This window comes from Tamandua tetradactyla, chromosome 4 (genome assembly GCF_023851605.1).
Source record: "Tamandua tetradactyla isolate mTamTet1 chromosome 4, mTamTet1.pri, whole genome shotgun sequence".
Taxonomy (NCBI): Eukaryota; Metazoa; Chordata; class Mammalia; order Pilosa; family Myrmecophagidae; genus Tamandua; species Tamandua tetradactyla.
The window spans coordinates 185876070-185897693 of NC_135330.1; the positions used below are offsets into that span (position 1 = coordinate 185876070).

The window sequence follows — 21624 nt, forward strand, 5'->3', positions numbered from 1 at the left end:
AGTGTACAGAAATATGAAATTAGGAAGAAAAATACATTCCTGACTGACTTTAAATGTATAATGTCTAAATGTTATATTCAAAGGTTTATTTAGAATACCCTGAACGCTAGGGGTAAAAATCTATGAATCTTTACGACAGCATTTATCCTATTAAATAGTGGAATACTCTTTACAAGCATTAATTTTTGAGGATATTTGTGAATCGATGTTACAAATACCAGAAGAAAAAGTTCAAAAGGAAAAAATTTCAGAAAAAAAGGACTTTATTTAGCAATACTAAAGAAGAAAATGTTAATAGAAAAACAACATAACTAAAAACAGACCTAAATCCCATGAAGTTATTTTTAAAAGGGGTGTTTATTCATAGCTCTTATTCTAGGTGCCCTTGTACAGGCATTCTATGGCCTATCCACTCACTCAAAGATCAAAGAAAACCAGGATATAGCACAAACATTCTGGCTTGCTCTTTTTCTTTTCTTTTTACACTTGTAGTATCTCTACTTTTTGCTTATCTTATGCAAAAAAGAAAAAGAGTAACAGTAAAAGAAAATTTTAAAAGTAGAAAGCAAATATTCCATAAGAAATGTTTTAAGATTTCAAAAATGGATTCGGGTTCTGTGAATGTCATAATGCTTAAGATTTTATAACCATTATAGATTATATTCCGGGCCATCTGGATGACTGGGCTGTTAAAAACAGGCATATAAGAAAGTAGTTGCATTTCATACAGAGGAGAAAAATATATATATATCAATATACAGCATTTGAGATTTAGAATAGGCTTAGGGATTTAGAAGAGTTTCTATTAAATCAAGAGAAAAATAATTCCAGTGAAGTTCCAAATAATTAACAGATTAGGAAAAAAAAGGGTTCTTATTCACAGGATGAGGCAATTCCTATTTTTTAATTGCAAATATTAAAGCTTACAATGATCAGCTAAATTGAAAGCAAACTTTCAAATAATCCATCTCCCCTTGAGAGAGCAGAAACCAGCCTTTCTGGCCACAGGCCTCGAATAGCAATATGCCTGAAGACAGGATTAAGACCTGAAAAAATATCATCAGTGCTGTTTCAATGCAGAATTTTACTTCATTTGATAAATTATAGTGGCTTTTAACTGGATGCATCTAAATTTTAATTTAAACAGAAACTCCTATCCATGTACCAAATGGACCAGCTCGACTGGTCAATCGTACAATACTGGCATTTTCATGACTATATTTTGAACAAAATTCAACTTTGCAATGGAAGATGAAATACAGTGATTGTTCCTACCCTGAAGTTCAACCCCACTCAAAATCCAATCATGGGCAGACATGAAGTGTATTATTTGTTAACATTTGTTAGGGTAGAAATGAAAGAACCAAATGATCATCCACAATGGCCCTGTGAGTTGTACTTGCATTCTGTGATAACTGCTTTTTAACAATATGCTTTTCAAACAAGGATTTTCTAGCAGCCCTTCTCAACTAGGAGAACCAGTCCTTCATGCCCTTCGTTTAAGACATCCACGGAGCAAACTATACTAGCGATGCATCAGCCTAAGGAGAAATGAGAAAATAGTCACTCGAACTTGGTTTGGGCAGGGCTCAATTCTCTGGTAATCTGGTTGAGAAAGGCTGCAGGGACACAGATGGAAAGTTAGCATTTTTCAAACCCAGGAGATTTTTCCAGTGTTTACACAGCAAGCAGAGCACACTAAGGAACTATTCACGTTCACTCACCACATAAAGATAATCTGAGGATGGAAACAATATTCTCTATGTCAGGTTGTTAGTAGATCATCTTTAATAATACAGAACAGAAAGTATGTCATGGAATGTGGGCCCAAATTAATCATTAGGCAATTAAGGTAATTAAAAAAATGAATTAAAATAGAAAGGGCACAGTCAGGTGCTGAATAAAAGGCCAACTATAGTCAATGAACTTAGAGATCAAAAGTGTGATGAGGAATAAGCTCAATATTATCCATATTCGTTAGTTTATAAGCAGTGACTAAGACACAAGGGCTGTGCAGGGCAGAACATTCTGCTGTCTCCCAGCCACACCCACTCACATAAATAGCTCTCCTTCTCAGTACAGCTCTTTCGGGTGGATGGAAAACAGGGTTCATGGTATGTATCGGTACATGCACTTAAACAAGAAGAAAGATGCAGGATACTTCCATTTCCATGTTAGAAAGCAAACAGACTGCCCACAAAGTATAGTTAGGAAACTTTAAATGTTTTATTTTATACTGTAAAAAAAAAAAAAAATGTGTAGGCCCCTGACTCATCTATATAAACATTTTTTCTGGCAACAGTAGTTTTAATTTTTAACTTCCCAAACACTTCATAATTTCAAGTATTTGAAATGCACCTAAATTTCCTCTCTGCTTTTTATATAGTACATTCTTGTCATAATTAGCCAATTCATGAAGCTGAATTTCTTTTAAAAGAAATTTCAAATCTTTACTTATCTGGATGGGGACAAATTAGCATTCTCTTGATCAGTATCCATTTTAACAGTACTAACTTCCTCTCATGTTTCCTGAAAGTGGGAAAAGTTGGTACACCTGTACAATTCAGATCAAAGCTCAAAAATACCATTTAAAAATTAAATACCTAAGGCATACCTGCCACGCTTTTATTTCAATTTCCTCAGCTGTTTAAAAATGATCTCAAGTGTCGCTGTGTGTATTTCTACCTGCTTCCTCCCCAGCAACCTCTGTGGCCCTTGCCCACTGGCCCTCTGCCTCTGGAGGGTAACTGCTCTTTGTCACTTGTCATGCGACAGGCAGTTTGATATCCTCAGCTTCACATGCAATTTCAGAAACTCAAATGACACTGAAGAAAAGGCCCATGTGGGCTTGGTCTAAATCTTTTTTTAGTGTGGTTTGGCAAATATCCCAAATGAAATTCAACTCTAAGTCAAAAGTATCAAACAGAGATAGAGCTAAGTACGTCTGCTGTCGTTCCGGGCAGCCCAGCGGTCTGGGCAGTTTAGGAATAGAAAACACACTTGCCCGCGGCTGGAGTGAACGCAACCACCTGTTGCTCTACCAGAACAGTGCGCAGTTTGGGTGGGAGCCCGAAGACAGACGGTCTGGCACTACCTGCCAATGCGGCCCAGGTGTCCGGGCTCTTGGGTTGCCGTGATCCCCTCTCGGCGCCCTGTACCCCATGTTAATCCCCCACCGTGTTAAGAACATCAGGTATTGAAACACTCCGCTCGGGTCTTCTCCCTCCAGGGCTCCCTCTCGCTTTCAACCTCGCTGTATTATTAGATGGATTCCAACTGCACCTTGGTTTGGGGTTCTAGACGAAAGGTTACTGTCAAGCCGTCTGGAGAGACCACCACTAGACGGCTAGGTCATCCGGTCTGGTTCGCCCGCCGCTGGCCTTACTGGCCTTGCTGGCCCGCCCCGGGTCTCGCAGAAGCAGGGGGGACACGCGCGTCTCTGCCGCGGCGCTCAGGGCCTGCTCCTCCTCATCCGGAGTCGCTTCCAGATTGCTCTCTCCGGAGCTGCTGCTGCCGCTCCGGCTCCCCGGGGGCAGGGGCGCTGTGCCCTGGCGGGGCAGCTGCTGCGGGCTGCGGGGGCTGCGGGGCGCGGGCGGGGACGGCTGGCCCAACGCTGTCTGCTGCTCCGCCTCCTGGTTGGCCCAGTTCTGCTCGGCCATCAGCAGGTGCTGGGCGCTGGGGCAGTACTTCCCCGGGGGGTCTTTCCCGCGCTCCTCAGCCGGGGCCACCGCCTCGAAATCTGCCGGTGGCGGCGGGGCCCCGGGGTAGCGCGCGGCCGCGGCCTGGCCCACGGGAGCCGCCGAGGGGGCGTAGCAGGGCGGAAATGCCGCGGGGGCGGCCGCGGGGGAGTTGAGGAGCAGCGGATGCACGTCCCCTGGGCTCTCCACCACCATCCTGGCCTCCGAGGCACTCAGGCTGTAATGACTGGTCATGCCCTGTTTGAGTTTTTTCCAGCCCAGGTGGTAGATCTCGAGCATGTTGAGCAGCAGGGACAGGCAAGCCACCGCCAGCATGAAGATGATGAAGATGGTCTTCTCGGTGGGCCTGGAGATGAAGCAGTCGACGGTGTTGGGGCAGGGCCACCGGTCACAGCGGTACAGGGCCTTCAGCTCGAAGCCGTACAGGAAGTACTGCCCGACGATGAAGCCCACTTCAAACAGGGTCTTAAAGATGATGTTGAAGACGTAGGTGCGGAGCAGGGCCCCCGCGAGGCGCACCTTGCCCCGGTCGTCGCGGAACGGTGGCTTCTCCGGCGTGTCGGGTCCGCCGCGCCCGCCCACGCCCTGGGCCGTGCCCTCCCGCTTCAGGAGCTCCTCCTCGCGCTCCTTCTTCTTTTCTTCCCGGCGCACGAGGTGCAGCACGTGGGCCAGGTAGATGAGGGTGGGTGTGGACACGAAGATGATCTGCAGCACCCAGAAGCGGATGTGGGAGATGGGGAAGGCTCTGTCGTAGCAGACGTTCTCGCAGCCCGGCTGCTGCGTGTTGCAGGTGAAGTCCGACTGCTCATCGCCCCAAACCTCCTCGGCGGCGGCTCCCAGCACCAGGATCCGGAAGATGAACAGCACCGTCAGCCAGACCTTGCCCACCACCGTGGAGTGCTCCTGCGCGTTCTCGAGTAGTCGCCCCAGAAAGCTCCAGTCCCCCATGCTTCAGACTCGCAACCTGGAACGAGAACGTTGCTTGTTCACATACAAAGTTGCAAGATGAGTTGCAGGATCCAACTACTCCCGGGGTCAGGCTGTGGTTTACTGATGGGGACTGGAGGGTGGGTTTTATTGGGCAGCTAGAGGCCCACTTCCACATGTGTGTAGCGCTACAGTACCCTCCCCAGACCCGAGGTTGGCCTTACCATATATTCAAACATACATACATGTCCCCATTGTCTTGTAGAGCAGGACCTTTCTATGGTCCTCCTCGACTACTGAGCTGTCTTGCTACTCAAATGCAGGCATAATTGTGATAATCACAGGCTAAAGAAACTCATTTAGAGATCAGGAAACTAGAGCTAGAAAGAGAATGACTGGCCCAAGGGAAATGTCCCTCTGCTCTGTTCTCCTAATTCCCCAGCCCACAGCCCAGGAGCAAATTCCTTGTCTCCTTCATGTGAGATTAATACAAGATGAGAGCAAGCTTTTTTTTTTTTCCCTAACTGCTCCCAGGCCAATACCACCTTCATAATTTTTGCCTGTTAATCTGCTACCTCTACTGTCATTTACTTCTTTTTCTTCACATTAACTCTATTTCTATGCTTAGATTTTTTTAAAATAGGAAACTACATCACTCCTACAAATGGAAAACCAACCTTTGTATGAAAAAAGGATGGTAGCTCAAAGGACAGATAGGTTGATGAAGAAAAAGTTGTTACATGCTACTGGATATTCTTGATTGCCAAAAGCTGTGACCAAAAGCACCCTCCTCCTCGAAAACCAGAGACTGGCAGTATTACAAAGGCCTTTAATATAGGAGGGAAGGGACTTGATAAAGCAATGCTTTTCTCACCCTGTGGCCCAGTGTTAATTAATGTACCATCTAAAGCCACCTCACCTGTCAAATGCAATGTTTTGGTTACCACAGAAGCCCCATCAGACACTTGGGGAAAGCTGGATTTGGGGAGGTGGGTGCTGAGGGCTGCAGAACCACCTGCAGTGTGCACTGGGATTGGCATGTCCAGGACGGAGGCCCGGCCCAGCCCAGCCCAGCCCAGCCCAGCCCAGCAAAGCAGAGCTGGGAGCAGTGGGTCAATCGGCAACCACCACCGAGGGCCAAGCATGTCTGGGTACTCTGCCTGGTCCTGGAAACAGCACTGCACAAGATAGCCTCCATCTCTTTCCCTGGTGAGGCAGGCCACTGGGGACACCAAGGCTGGGGCAGGGGACATGCCTTCCTTATCCTCAGTCAGGCTGCCCGGTCCACCGTGCAGGCTTGGACAAGCCCAACCTGTCCGAGTGTAGAGGCCCTGCCAGACTGTCCAGGGCAGGGGGTGGGGGCCTCGACTGTCATGCCTCACCCCAAAGCCCACTCAAAAGTGCTCTACTAGACAGGGCAACCTACTGCCTGGCCTTGGGCAGAAGGCTCCACTCCACTCTCTGAACCTGTTTCTGCATTTGTAAAAGAGGGATGGTGGTAATTAATACTCTGAGAATTGTTTCATGAGTGAAGGCAGGTAAGACCTCTGGTGCAAAATCAAACACAAGGGTCCATTAGAAAGCTTTCTCGACATCACAGCAGCTTTTGAAACAGACCTACACGTGTCTCACAAGACATTCCTCTCGGTCAAAAGCAAGCAATCTAACTGGTAAGTGTGGACATATTACTCCCGTAGGACTGAATAAAACTCTTTTCATTTTGAATTTTAAAATGTTTAAAAATATTAATTTTTATGAATTGGTCTTAAGGTAGAAAAAAAATCAAAACAAAATTATACTTACCAGTGGTCTAAAGAAATAGCTATATGTCAACCCTCTCAGAGTAAACTTTCAACTTTTTGTTTTGGGTGTTTGATATCCTTAAAGTAAAGTTTATATTCTGGGATCCTGTTGATCAACTTGACTCTTATTATGTCTGGCATCCCTTTTCCTGTTCTTAGATGGTAAAGTGTTTTAATTTTAGAAACTAGTTATCTTTAAAGAACTAGGCTATACAAAACATCCTAGTCTTCTATGAAGGATGAGAGTCCTATATTCTCTGCCTTGGGACTCATTTTAGATGACTCTTTGCTTCTTGTTAAGCTACCAACTGTAACTCCTCAGAGGGTCTCATATCCACGCCTCTGAGCCTGGATAGAGCTCCCCTCTCTCCTAAATGGTCACCTAGGACTCCAACAGGTTCCTCTGCCCTCAGCCTCCTTCCAGTCAGCTTGCCCAGGAGATCTTCTTGACACACAGCTCTCAGCTCGGCTCCATCCCTGTCTTCTGTGCGTGGGGTAAAAGCCAAGCATCATTACCTGGTCCCACATCCAACACTTCAAAACCACCAAACCCTGTGTGGTCCCTGAAGGTCTACTGTCTGCCTTTGCACATGGCCTGGTGAACCACCGCTTACCACCATTCTCCCTCCAAGGGTGGCCAACTCAGGCATTAATGGTGCCTCTCTCTTGCTTCTTGTTCTTAGCCCTGATTTAATAGCTGTTGCTTCCCCTCTCTGTTCTCAGGGGCTTCTCGACCTCCTAACCCTACCTGCTGAGCTTCAAATGAGATGTCATCCCCACTGCACCCATTGTCCCTGCTGCTTCCAAGACAAGCACAGAACCTCTGGTGTTCTGAAGAAAACAGGGTTAAAAAAAATGTCACCAGCAAAGTAACTTTGATTTCCTCCTGAGATGGCCTACATAAGGCCCTTCTCTTCATTCTAGTTCTGAGGTAGGGCTGGCACGTGGAACCCTTCCTTCTTAATATCTTTGACACAGAATAATTGTACAGTTTGCATTTTTGAAGCTCTCTAAGGAGAGATCAGTTTGGGGGCATCTAATGCTGCTTCTTGTCACCTTCCCAATGCCCCCAGACAATTCTGCCTCGTCTTTTATAGCATCGTGGGTTTGCAAAAAACAGTAAACACAGTGCAATGTAATGGAGAGTATTTTAGGTCCTTTATATAAGGTTGAAAGGACAAAACACAGTAAATGGTGGGGCATTTTCATCACAAAAACAGGGGAGTGTTGCTGGCACTCACCTGCAGGACCAGAGAAGCTAATGCTTAGGAGATGGGGGGGGTCCCCACATTAAGGAACTGTCCCACCCCAAATGCCTAAAGTGCCCCTATTGAGAAACACAGGCCAGATAAATACTGATTCAGTTAATCAATCAGACAAAGGAGGGGGCCCAAGAGAGTGCACTGCAACATCTTATTACTCTTTCCTGCTGTTTCAGCCCTCTATAGAGTTCTTTAGGCTGGGGCATTGCATAACAATTTTCAAATATGTGCTCCTAAAGTGGCATCATGAGATATACACATGGCCACTGAGCATGTGAAAAGATGCTCAACATCATGAGCCATTAGGGAAATGCAAATAAAAATGACAATGAGATACCACTCCACACTCACTAGGATGGCCATTATTAAAAAAGAAAAATAGCAAGAATTGGTGAGGCTGGATCAAAACTGTAACCCTTGTACATTGTTGGCAGGATTATAAAATGGTGCAGCCACTGTGGGAAACTGGCAGTTCCTCAGTAAGTTACATGTAAAATTACCGTATGACCCAACAATTCCACTCCTTAGTGTATACCCAAAAGAACTGAAAACTGGTACTTTAGAAATCATGTGCATGCATCTTTATAGTGGCACTATTCATAATAGCTCAAAGATGGAAACATTATAAAAGTCAGTCAACAGATGAATGGTGTATTAGTTTGTTAAGCTGCTGGAATGCAGCTCTGTCAGCTGGGAAGTCACGTGGCTGGCATCTGCTGCTCCCTTGCTCCTGGGCTCTGTTGTTTCCAACCTCTGTCCTGTGGAGGTTTCCCACTTTGCTTCTCCAGGGCTGGCTTTCATCTCTTGGCATCCCTTGGCTCTCCTCAGGTTCTGGCTTAACATCTCATGGCGATGTCTGCTGGGCTCCCAGTATCTCCAAACATCCATGTCTCTGTTCTCTGGAGCAACTGTTCTTCAAGCATATACATCTGCTCTCTGTCAATTCTTCCAGCTCTGTTGTTTCTGAGGTTTCTCCAAATTCTCTCCCCTTTTAAAGACGCCAGTAGACTAATCAAGACCCTAGAATGGGCAGAGTCACAGCTCTGTAGAGATAATTTCATCAGAATTTTAGGCCCTACAGTATTGAATCAGGATCAAAAGACAGGGCTGCTCCCACAAGATTGGACCAGGATTAAAACGTGGCTTTTCTGGGGGTACATAATACTTTCAAACTGGCATATTTCACCCTCTAGAATTCCCAAAAGACATATTTATCTATACATAATACACATTCACTCCATTACAGTATCACAAAAAGCCTTAGACAATTTCAATAACAATACAAATACAATACAAAGTTAAAACCAGTACAAAATCTAATCAAAATCTGTTAAAGGCATGGCCTGTTCTAAGGCAAAAATTTTCTACTGCCTCTGGACCTGTGAAACCCAGAACAAGTTATCTGTTGCCAATATACAAAGGAAGGACAGTCATAGGATACATGCTTTCATTTCCACAGAGAGTAATCGAAAAGTAAACAGGGATCATTGGACACAAACAGTTCCAAGAACCTGCGGGGCACACCCCCTTGGATTTCAAAGTCTGGGAGTCATTTATCATTGGGCCATTAGGAAGCGGCAGTCCCACCCTTTCCAAGAACCTACACAGTGGCCTTAGTCTCTCTCCAAATGCTGGGTGAGTTACAATGCTGGGGTTCGTTGGGAGGACCACCTTTTTCTCGGTTCCACCCTCTCCATCATTTGGGGCAGCACCTGGGATGTCTGCCATCTCTGGGGCACACACCCAACCCCTCCAAAACAATGGGTGGCAGCTAGGCTCCCCCAATCCATGGTTGATGTGCTCCACCCTCTCTGAGGCCTGAGGTGGCCCAACTCTTCCTAAGCCTCGAACTGAAGGCTTACCCTCTGCTTCTGGGGCAAGCTCACCCTCTCCATGTGTATAGGTGGGTCTGCTCTCCTGGCCCAAGATTTCCTGGCTCCAGACCTCAGCTTCCGTGGCTCTGCCTCTGAAGCCATTTTTCCTTTAATTTGTCCCTTTTAGTCCAGATTTGCAGTGGGTCCATTAATACAGATCTCACAAAAAATGTGTTGCTTTTCCATATAGGGCACAAGGATCAAAGCCATCAGAAAATAGGACTTTCCACAGATCCTTTCTGGATAACTCCATCTCCAATCCTCACTTGTCTCATAATGGCTGACTGCTTCCGCATTTGGTTAAATCCTCACAAGGGTCCCTATACCCTTGGGTCTTACTTTCTACAAAGCCCAGAATTTTCTAGACCACCAATTTCTGTTTTCTTTATACCCAAAAGTTCGGTTCTCAATTTATCTCTTTCCTCTCACATTTTACTATAAGCTTCAAGGAGCAACCAGACTTCATTTTCCACATTTAGGTTGGAAATTTATTCTGCTAGATATCCAAGTTCATTACTCTCAAATTCTGCCTTCCATCCACAAAGAATGCCTTTCTTCTAGTTTGCAATGACACATTCATTATTTCTGTCTAAAGCCTTATCAGAAGTATCCTTAGAGTCCACGTTTCTACCATCAGTCTCTTCAAAGCATTCTAGGCCTTCTCTATCAAGCTCCTCACAACTCTTGCAGAATCTTCCCCTTATCCATTTAAAAAGCTATTCCAACATGTCTGGTATTTTCAAATACCAGAAGTCCCCCACATCTCTCATACCAAAATCTGTATTAGTTTGTCAAGCTGCTGGAATGTTATATACCAGAAATGGAAAGACTTTTAAAAAGGGAATTTAATAAGTTGAAGTTTACAGTTCTAACCATATAAAAATGTCCAAGCTAAGGCATCCAGGGAAAGATAGCTTAATTCAAAGAAAGCTGATGGGTCTGGAACACCTCTGTCAGTAGGAAGTCATGTGGCTGGCATCTCTTGGCCCCATGCTCTTGGGCTCTGCTGTTTCCAACCTCTGTTCCTGTGGGGGTTCCTTACTTTGCTTCTCCAGGGCTGGCTTTTGGCTTCCCTTGGCTATCTCCAGGTTCTGGCTTAACATCTCATGGTGATGTCTGCTGGGCTCCATATCTCCAAACATCCATGTCTCTGTTCTCTGGAGCATCTTCAAGCATCTATATTTCTCTCTTTCTGTTGGTTCTGCCAGCTCTGTCGTTTCTGAGGTTTCTCCAAATTGTCTCCCCTTTTAAAGCCTTATCAGAAGTATCCTTAGAGTCCACAGTCTCTTCAAAGCATTCTAGGCCTTCTCCAATAGACTAATCAAGACCCACCTGGAATGGGCGGAATCACAGCTCTGTGGAGATAATCTAATTCAGAGTTTCTGCCCTACAGTATTGAATCAGGATCAAAAGCCAGGGCTGCTCTCATAAGATTGGATCAGGATTAAAACATGGCTTTTTTGGGATACATAATACTTTTAAACTGGGACAAATGGATAAATAAAATAGGGTTTATACATAGAATTAGTCAACTATAAAGAGGAATGAAGTTCTGATTCATGCTATAACATCAACAAACTAAAAATATTATGCTGAGTGAAATGAGCAGTCACAAATGCTGTATGATTTCATTTATGTGAAATAGCTAAGTGTTTGCTTTCCCATCTCCCTTGTAGTTAGAGGTGACTATAAAAGTCTGTCCAATGAGGGAACATCTAGGAAAACTTTTAGTTTTATGCTTTAAACAGGAAAGAGAATGATGTTCTTCTCATCAAGGGGACCACTTCAGGACAAAAAAAGAACAACACCCAAAAGTTAACATGTGCTTAACTTTGTGAGGGGCCCGTGATCTAACTACAGTATACCACAGGCTCCACAACTGAGCACTTTTTAGTTAATTATCAGAAGATTAATTTAGATTTATATATTACTTGGATATATAAATATGAATCAGGATCAAAAGACAGGGCTGCTCCCACAAGACTGGACCAGGATTAAAACGTGGCTTTTCTGGGGGTACAAAATACTTTCAAACTGGCATATTTCACCCTCTAGAATTCCCAAAAGACATGCTTATCTATATATAATATACATTCACTCCATTACAGTATCACAAAAAGCCTTAGACCATTTCAGTAACAATACAAATACAACACAAAGTTAAAACCAGTACAAAATCTAATCAAAATCTGTTAAAGGTATGGCCTGTTCTAAGGCAAAAATGTGGGACTATAAGATTAATTTAGATTTATATATTACTTGGATATATAAATATGTGGGACTATAAAATGTGGGACATTAACGCCATGAGATGGCACTTATTATCTTGATGAAAAATTTGATTATTACCCCACTGTAGAACAAACAGATCTGATGTTTCAAAGTACGTGGGACTACTTCCATATTCTTCTGACCATTTATTATATTTTGTTTCCGACTGTTATATATATTTTGCCCCTTTTGGCTCTCAGGACATTTTGCTTTTTCCCTGCAGATCAACTGACTCTGTGACCACCTTGTTCTCAGGTACTGGGCCTCAAGTTATATTGGATACGGTAGAAGAACATGACAAGGTCTCTGTTGTATTTGTGGAGATGGGAAATTCCAGTAAAACAGGGTAGTACATCATATATTAGTGCAGAAGGGATTTCAGAGAAAAAGCATATTAATATTAAAATGTGTAGTGAGGGAAGGCGTGTGGAAGAATGGGATCTGAGCTGAGGTAAGGAGATGTAGCTTTGGATAGGTGGGAGGGGAAAGGGAGCATGTTTTAAGAACAGAACACCAACCGGCAAAGGCAAGGAGCGGGGAAAAGGTGTAAGCTGGCTTGCCGAGAAAAGATGCCTTGAGTTAGAAAGCAGCGATTAAGAAAGGCTCTGTGCAGTAGAGCTGGCCACACTGCGGCCACACTTTGCACATAGTAGACATTCAGTAAACATCTGTGATACAATGAGCGAAAGGAAGTAGAGAGCCACTAGTCAATTTTGAGAGGGGAGAGATATGATGAAAGTGTTGTTCAAGGAAGAGGGGGCCTCTGACAGCTGGCGGGAGTGAGTGCTGACGGCCTGGGACAGGGGATGAATGGGGTGGCCGGAAGAAAATAAGGCCAGAACAGAGATACATTTTGAAGGCAAAAATAAAGCAGAACTCAATGTCTGACTAGCGTCCGAAAATAAACACATTAGGAATGAAAGACAAGCCCTGCATTTTTTAAGCCTGGAGGTTGGGGGAAATTATGGGTTCATTTAAAGAGAAAGAGGGGGGCAGCGAGAGTTGCTGTAGGATTGGAAGAAAAGATAGGGACTTGGGTTTTCAGAATGTCCGAGTTAGAAGTAGTGGTGGGATTTACAGGGGAAATGTTTGGGGGTAGGGGGGTGGGAGCTGGGGATGGGGAACTGGAAACAGCGAGGAGACAGCTGTGGCTGAAGCTGGGTAAGCTGCCCACACCTCTCCTGGGGGAGATTTAGAGAACAGGACAAAGAGCTATGGATGCACTTGGTGGGAAACCCCATAAGAGAGGAGGAACAGTATATGGAGAGTGAACTGAACTCTTATCTGGGTGTGTAAAGGTGGCAGGTGTGTGGTTAGGTGCTGTAGGGAAGAATCATATGATTTTGGAAGGTGGGGAAGGGAGTAAAGCTGAGCAAAAACTCCCTTTAACTTCCTTTCCTGATCACAGGGAGCTTTCAGGGCTAAAGTCCCTAGACTGTGTCGAGGGAAGGGTTCTTCTCTCATTGCATGTCTGATGGGTTATGCTAAGAAGTCCATGTTGTCTGATTTATGCAATTCTTGGAATGTGTGCTCTGAAAACTCGTTTGTTTTATCATTTCATATTTTATTTCTGTTATTGTTGGTTCCCCCTTGGTCTTCTAGCAGCTGCTTTAGAAAATGCTAATCTTAAAAGCTTCTGCTTGCTTCTAAAGACCAGACAACTTGGGGTCAGCAGATGAAATGACCCTGGGAGGAGCTGGGGGGCAGGGAGAGTGGCACACCCGGGACGACAGTCAGGACTCGTAAGACACATTCCCTTGAAAGCTTTGGAGAGACTCAAGGCCCAGGGTAGCAGGGCATTGAAGAAGCCGATGGAGGGCTGTGAAGAAGGGGTAGGGGGTGACTGACAGTGTCGACATTCTCCAGAGAGCTCAAGAGGATGGAAATAAAAGAAAGATCCTTCGATCTCACAATAAGGAGGCCACTGAAGGTCTTCAAGTCCAGTGGGAGGGTGGGGACAAAAACAGAACTTCAGGCAAGGGTTAGAGGCAGTATGTGGGAGTGAAAAGAAGGCCGGGGTGCAGAGCACTTGCTCAGTAGATCTAGAATTTAAAGGAAGGAGAGAAACAAATGAAGGGATGTGGAGCACAAGACCTAAGGGAGGTTTTCCTGAGATAGGGGAGGTTGCGGGCATTGGATTCAAAGAGGATGGAGTCATGAGAAGAGAAGACGATGGAGGAGGAGCCAGGATAGGATGACAGCTCCGGTGATGGGAAGAGCAGTGGGGGGCAGACAGAACATAGGTGCAGGACTAAAGGTCTCTGAAGTGTTGACAAGTCTCTTTACAGAAAGGTCAAAATGAGGTCATCTTCTTGGGCAAGGGCAGGACTTGGGCCCTTGAAAGTTTGATAACAAGAGAAGAGAGAGGAGAAGAAAGAGCTTGGGTTCAACCTGTGTTCCCCCCACAGCCAGGAACTGTCTCCATGGACAAGAGAGTGAGGGATGGCCTCCTCCGTGTGTGGTTCTCTGGTAGGTGCTGAGGACTCAGTACTGAATAAACTGGAAATCCCTGCTCTGATGGAATTTACTCTCCAGTGGGGGAAGACACACAACAAAACATAAATGAAATATGTCAGAGAGTGGTGAATAGTGTAAAGAAAATAAGGCAGGGAAGGAGAACAGGAAGCACCTGGGTTTGACAGGAACTGGGAAGGTTCACAGAGAAGGTGGCAACTGAGTGAAGACCTGAAGAAAGCAAGGGAGGCGCCATGGATATGGAGGGAGGAATGTTCCAGGAGAGCAGGGCTTTCAGGAGAGGAATAGCTGGTGGGTGAGAGGGACAGGGAGGAGAGTATGTGGACAAGGTAAGTGAGGGGGGAGAGGTGGACTTTCGTACCCAAGAGGTCCATGGGGAGGCAGCATGATGCGTAAGGCCTACAGGCAATAACGAGCACTTTAGCTTTTACTTCAAGAGAGATGGGGAACTACCAAAGGGTTTTGGACAGAAGAGTGACATAATCTGATTTCCATTTTAAGAGGATCACTCTGGTGGCTGTGTAGAGAACAGTATAGGCAGCAAGAGTAAAAGCAGAGCACCCAGTTAGGACACATCCACATCCAGAAAGGAGAGGATGGCAGTAGTGGAGGTGGTGAGAAACGGTGGGATTCTGGACATATTCTGAATATAGGGCCAACATATGGGGCTGATGGCCTGGATGTGAGGTGGGATAGGTGAGGAATGAAGGCTGACGTCAAGGTACGTGCCCTGAACTAGAGAAATGCAATTGCCATTTAATTCAAGATGGGGAGACTAGAGTAGATGCAGATCTGGGGAAGGATATGAAAGTCATGAGTTCTATTTTGAACATGTTAAGTTTGAATTACCAATTAGACAGCCCAGTGCTGAGCCTAAAGATAAACATTTGGGAGGTGTCATCATATAGATGGTATGTAAGATTGTGAAACTGGATCGTGATTATCTAAGAACTGAGGATAGAGCCCTGGGGTATTCTAGCATTTGGAGGTTGAGTACAGAAGGAGGAATTTGCAAAGGAGCTTCTCATTGGGAAATGCAAGTTTTAGCTAAGACTCACGACTGGAATAATTTGCATTATACTTGATTCATTTTCATAACAATATATTGAAAACAAAATCACTTTCTCTGTTACTTGGCTTACAAACTAGAGGTCATATAAATAGAGTAGGATTCAGCAAATTAATTTTCTATTAATTGGCTGTGATTGCCTGGAACACTGCCTTGAGTTTGAGAGCCACATGTAGGCTTAGCTAGGAAGAGTTCTATGTTCAATTAGTAATGTCTGCAAGGATTTGGTATGGAGCAGTGCTGATCCAAATGCCAGTTTCTGCCATCCCTGACTTGGCACATAGAAAGGACATGATAGATTGTACTAGCCACAAATAAAATATAATGAAAAAAGGGCTTATCTAGTTATCTTTTTAGTCTATGGAAAGACTATTTTTCATTATCTTCTTTCATCTCTTACCTATTTCAAGCTTTCACAGTTAAGACCATAATTTCTAGATGCCACAAGACCTATTACATGATGTTATGTACTTATCATACCTTCTTCATAGTTTTGGTCTGACTTTTTAAAAAAAGGAAATAGAATTCAAAATAAGTTTCTTAAAGTGAAAAGAACAAAAGACCTTTTCTTTTATTTAAAGATGAAAAGCTTTTACCTCTACAATTTTAGACTGAGTAACACAGGACCTTTATTTTCCATCTCCGGAGAAAATTAATGATTGAAGGCTGCCCCGGTTAATCACACAGTAGGACACCCAAAAGGGAACAGTGTAGACAAGACTGTGGTAGGCCTGTCTATAGACAGACCTGTCTGATAGGAAAGAGCCAACATTGTTCTTCAAATTTGTATTTTGACTATTCTTAGCCTTTTATCTCTTTCATATGAAATTTAGATACAGCTTGTTGAGGTTCACAAAAATCCAACAAGTCGACTGGACTTGCATTAAGTTTATAGATGAATCAAATGTATATCCTTACAATCTAGGCTTCCCATTAATTTGCACAATTGTTCCATTTATTCAGAACTTCTTTTATGCCCTTCAACATTTTATATTGTCCCGAAAGGTCTTCTACAACTTTTGTTTGATTTATTTCTAGATACCTTTGAGTTTTTCTTTTTCTGTTCTAAATAGAATTCTTTCATTATAGTTTCTGATTTATTTATTATTAATGGTACATAGTACTCAGGAACATCATTTTTATATATTGATCTTATGTCCAGAAACCTGTTAGGAAGCCTTTATTAGTTCTAATAGTTTGGTGATTCCTTCGGATTTTCTGTGTAGACACACATTCACTTCATCTGGTATTAAGGATAAAATTGCCTCTTCCTTTCCAATCTTAATTCCTATTGTTTATTTTTCTTGTCTTCTTGCGCTGACCAGGACTTATAGCACAAGGTGATGACAATGCACCTTTTCTTGTTTCTGACTTAAACATGAATGTAGGAGTTTTATCATTAATCAAGATGTCTTAATTTTTATCAGGTTTTATTTGCTAGTCTTTGTTTTGCTAGTTAGGCTTTGTTTGCTAGTTTCTGTTTGCTAACTTTGCCTGTTTTTGTTTTCCATTTTATCTTTTAAACCATAAATAAGCACTGGATTTAATGGAATACTTTTTTCCCTGCATCTACTGTGATGATTATGTTTTTCCTTCTTTATATTATTAATATTATTTTCAGATGTTGAATTACTCTAGCACAGCTGGGATAAATCACTGTTTCCGCAATTAGAGTTCTAACATTAAACTGGAAAATTAACAGCCGGTCAAGCTTCAGTTCAACTGACAGAAAAATGTAAATAGTCTTGAATGTAATTAGAAATATGACTCTCTTCCAAGACTATTCAGGTTACTCTGGGGTTCTCTTTTAAACCCTCCAAATACCTTCCCTGCCCCATTATCCTGGTAGAGCCCTCCAGTTTCTTCAGCAACTATTAAACGACATTATAAGTTTTTAAACGACTTCTGTGAAAGGCTTAAGGCTTGGAGTTTTTCATTTATCTAAAGGCTTTAGTTAGAAATTTTAGTGATGGGTTAGATTTAATTTGCTCATTTCAAAATCAGTCCTCAAAGTTTTAATAAAACTGAATAATGAAAAAAAAAACTGTCACCAACCTTAAAGTAAAATTGAACCCACGGGTACTCTGCTGTCTGAGGCTTGGCTTAGGGTAAGGGTAAATGACAGTAGAGAAAATTACAGCTTTAGCATAGAAATGATCTGAAAAGGCTCTAGTTCTGTCTAAAATATAACATCATCGAGTCATCAGTTAAAAATTAATTTCTCTACATAAATGCTTTAGGAATCCCACTCCTTATCCATGGAAAAAATAGGGAATCATAGGATTTCAGAGCTGGAAGAATTACAGACATGCTCTACTTTGTCCTCTTCATTTTACAGATCAGGAAGCAGAGGTGGAGAGAGGGTACTGTGATTTGCCTCAAACTACGTGGCGATGAACACGCAGGACTTCTGACTCCTGGGCCAACATGCTTTCCTCTCCCACACTTCATTATAGGGTTAGGCATAAGGCAGACTGTTCTTTTTTAGTTATAATATAGTTATATATACTATACAGTTGCCTTTTTAGTGATAATATAGTTATACTGGCAATATAAAATTGCCTTAAAATGTTTATAACACTTTAAAACATATATTCAGAAACATGGGTTAAAGTACATTTTAAGTTTTCACTCTTGTCTTCCAGTGTGGAGTGTATAAAGCAGGCATATTCACATTTTATAAAAACTTCTAAGCAGTACTGATTTGCCAAGAAAAGTCCAGTTATTCATACTATAAATTGGAATTATAATTTTAAAGCATAACAAATACTATTCTTATTTTCACTCACTGAATAAAACCCACAACTATATAATTATATTTCACTATTCTGTTTATATTACTGGTGCAAATCACAGCTGCCAAAATGTTTTCTATTTTTTTGCAGAAACAATTTCTATAGTCTAAATATAATTTCACTTTTCTCACTCAAATCTCCTTCTATTAGTATAAAACCAGAAATCGCTTTGGTATTTTATACAGAGTCATTTAGAGCAAATTTAAAAGGAATTTCATGCAAATATGTGATGATATTAAGAATTACTGATTGTATATGTAGAATGGAATGATATCTTAATGTTTTGTTTAATTTTTTTAATTAATAAAAAAAGTTAAAAAAATTAATTCCTAGATATGCCATAAAGGAAAAAAAAAGGAATTTCATGAATAAATGAGCAATAATTTATGAAGATAATCAGGTGTTCTGAATAAAAAAAGTTATTTTTATATCTAGCATCATTAATCTGTTAACAGTAAATTTAAAGCAACAATTCTTCAAATTAAAGAAAATCAAATGTAAGAGCACAGAGAGGGTGGGCCACAGTGGCTCGGCAGGTAAGAATGCTTGCCTGCCAAGCCCGAGGACCCGGGTTCGATTCCCGGTGCCTGCCCATGTTAAGAAAAAAAAAAAAAAGATAGAAATTCACATCAACCATTACAAAGTCATACTTTTGAAGATGCAAGAATTTTTTTTTTAAAGCAAGCAGTATAGAACTGATCTAGTTATAATGAAGAATTTTCTACCACTGTAAGAATGAAAATTAAGCTTAAACTTTCATTGCCTTTAAGCACTATACTGAAGTTGCAAAAAAAAATACTGTTTTTACAGACCTATATTTGCTGTTCATGGTCCCATGTATTGGATTTTTTCCCCCTCTTCCACTGAGTAAACATTTATTAAACACCTGTTCTGTGTGTGACACTGTGCTATGCCTTGAGAATTCCAGAATAATTAAGAGAAGGTCCTGACTCTCAGGTGGCTCATTCACAAACTATGGGAGAGGCAGACTTGTAAAAGCTGGTAAAAATATCACAAGTGTACACAGGATTGGTAACTGCCAGCAGGCTGTGGGGGAAAGGGGACAATTAACATACAGCAGGAGGAGACTGCATCTAAGTTGTGATGGTTGTCAGATTGGGCAGTTTCTTAACCCAGAGATCCTGAGAACGACGTTTTGCATATAGGGTAAAATGCTTCTCAAAGCCCTTTCTACTTTCTGGAACATTCTGATAGTATTTTAGGACATTACAAGAGCTATGCATTTATTAATGTGCTTGTCTAGCTATGTGTGACACTGAAGTAAAGTTTTAAGAAAATATATATCCTATTTGTTCTGTGTTAGGTATATGTTCAAGTCATGGCAAACCTTTAAATTCTTTGCATGAATGAAGCTTTATAGAATGGCTGTGATAAAACCCATATAAATAACTTTAAGTTTCAAATGCAAAGCGTAAAAATTATTTTAGTTAAGCAAATAAAACAATAGTGAAATATAAGTAACATTCAAGGAAATTGTGTCAAAAGTTATTTTTTTCTTATTAGCAAACAATGAAAATTTTTTTACATCACATGACATTGTTTTAATACGGCTTTAAGCCATTGTACATTTTCTGGTTAACTTAAACATGGCATTGTCTAGCTTAATATAATAGCAAAGTTTTTGTGAAATACTTTACACTACAGGCCTTTATCAGATGCTTATCTCAACATGCACCAAACTGCTGAACCAGTGGAACAAGTGCCAAATTAGCTGACGTTTTCTTTGAACACAAAGACGTTTGGAAAATACCCTCCCCCCTTTTCCTCTTTTATCTTTCTAATGTTTGTTTTGCAATACATTTCATAGCACGATAGACAGAAGGGAAGTGATGCTCATAAATCACCATTCTTTTGAATTCTCGGGTAATGAAAACAACGCATAACTCCCTTCCCAGCTGTTTTTATAGGAATTTTTTTTCATGGGTAGGCACCGGGAATCGAACCCAGGACTCTGGCTTGGCAGACGAGAATTCCGCCACTGAGCCACCATCACACAGCCCTATAGGATCATTTTTAAATGGCATAGTTTGGCGACATCTTGATAAAATAAAATTAGAAAACTCCACTTGTCTCTAAAGTTCCCCTCACTAATATGTATGAATCCAGAGCTCTGCCTATTAGGATGAATGATGCTCACTAGCGTGTGAAGTTGGCAGCAAAGCAGACACATCCCCTGTCGCTGCAATCTGTCAAGACCTGCTCCTAAAAAGAAGGGATTACTGTAGAATGCAGATAAGTGTTTTTCCGCTCTTCTGTAAATTCTTTATACTTAAACACACCATTACAAGCAGACAGATTAAGAAATCGTGGTACTTATCGCTAAAGTGTTGGCATCTAAAAAGTTTCTTAAAAGAAGGTAGGCGAACCCCCATCGTTTCGAAACAATCTCAAATCTTTAAGAGCACTGCGATGCTAACTAAATACCAGCAGACCGGTGTATTCCGCTACCGGCGGCTGTGATCTTTGCGGAGATCATTAAAGTATCTAATTCTTAAAGTCTCTTGAATTTGAAGCTCTGGAGCAACCCCTCCTTCCCCTACCATAGGGCAAACACCTCCACAAAATTCCGCCCCAGCGTTCAGGCGTCCCTCGATGAAAGCTGGCACAGGCGCGCCGCAGAGCCCTCCAGGACCAGGGAGGTCAAGCGTTCCCAAGTTTCTCAGAAAGTTTCCGAGGGCCCAGCTCTCTAGTCCTGTTGCACCCCACAACTTTTCCAAAGAACCCCGAAGAGTTCTAAGAGAATAAGTTTATCCACGTGCCAGTTCGCCCTCGCAGCTGCCGGGCCCGCCTGGGGCTGCCGGAGGCGCCGGCTTGTCGCCCCGCCGCAGGCGCCCTAGCAGGGCCGGAGCCGAGGGCCGCCAGCCGAAGCCCCCCGCCCGCCGCCGAAGCACCCCCACCTCGTGGCTCGCTCCGCCCGGCCTGGCGCTCACCCGCCTCCGCTCGCGCCGGCCCCGGAGGCGCGCTCCTCCTCAGCGCGGGCGCGGCCTGCTCCTGGGAAGAGAACAGCCGCCACGGCCCGCGGTGGGGGATTTTTCACAAATGCAGCGGGGGCCGCGCAAGGGCCCGGCCCGCCCTCCGCCCTGGGTGGCTCTGCGGCCGCAAGGCCCCGCGCCCCGCGTCCGCCCGCCTTGCCACGCCCCCACGTCCCGGCGCGCCGGGCCGGGGGAGGCCGGGGGAGGTGTCGGGCCCCAGCGGGCATCTCCAGCCCCCGCCCGGACCTTTAGCGGGGCGCGCTGTGGTGGCGAGGCTCTGCCCTGTCGCACGGTCCCTGCCTCCAGCCCATGCGGCCCCGCAGGCAATCTCGCTTTGGCTGCTAAACTGCTCCGGGGCGCGCCACGCGAGCGCGGGTCCGCGCGGTGAATGCGTCCTGAGGGCACCCCCCCCACCCCGTCCCAACCCCGGCTTCAAGCCCTCCACACGCTCCTGCGAC

The 21624-nt window shown here is 43.5% G+C and overlaps 1 protein-coding gene across 1 annotated transcript; it reads right to left on the reverse strand.

Moving 5' to 3' along the window:
• Nucleotides 1-263: 263 nt before the first annotated feature.
• On the reverse strand, nucleotides 264-21246 carry GJA3 (gap junction protein alpha 3). Its single transcript, XM_077158796.1, has 2 exons — nucleotides 21125-21246; nucleotides 264-4662 (listed from the first exon to the last, which is right to left on the reverse strand). Exon 2 carries the CDS (start codon nucleotides 4644-4646, stop codon nucleotides 3339-3341), a length of 1308 nt encoding a protein of 435 aa, XP_077014911.1. The 5' UTR covers nucleotides 4647-4662; nucleotides 21125-21246; the 3' UTR covers nucleotides 264-3338.
• Nucleotides 21247-21624: the final 378 nt, after the last annotated feature.

Excerpts from the sequence above, each read along its gene's own strand:
- GJA3 (XM_077158796.1), bottom strand. The coding sequence starts at position 4,646 with ATGGGGGACTGGAGCTTTCTGGGGCGACTACTCGAGAACGCGCAGGAG.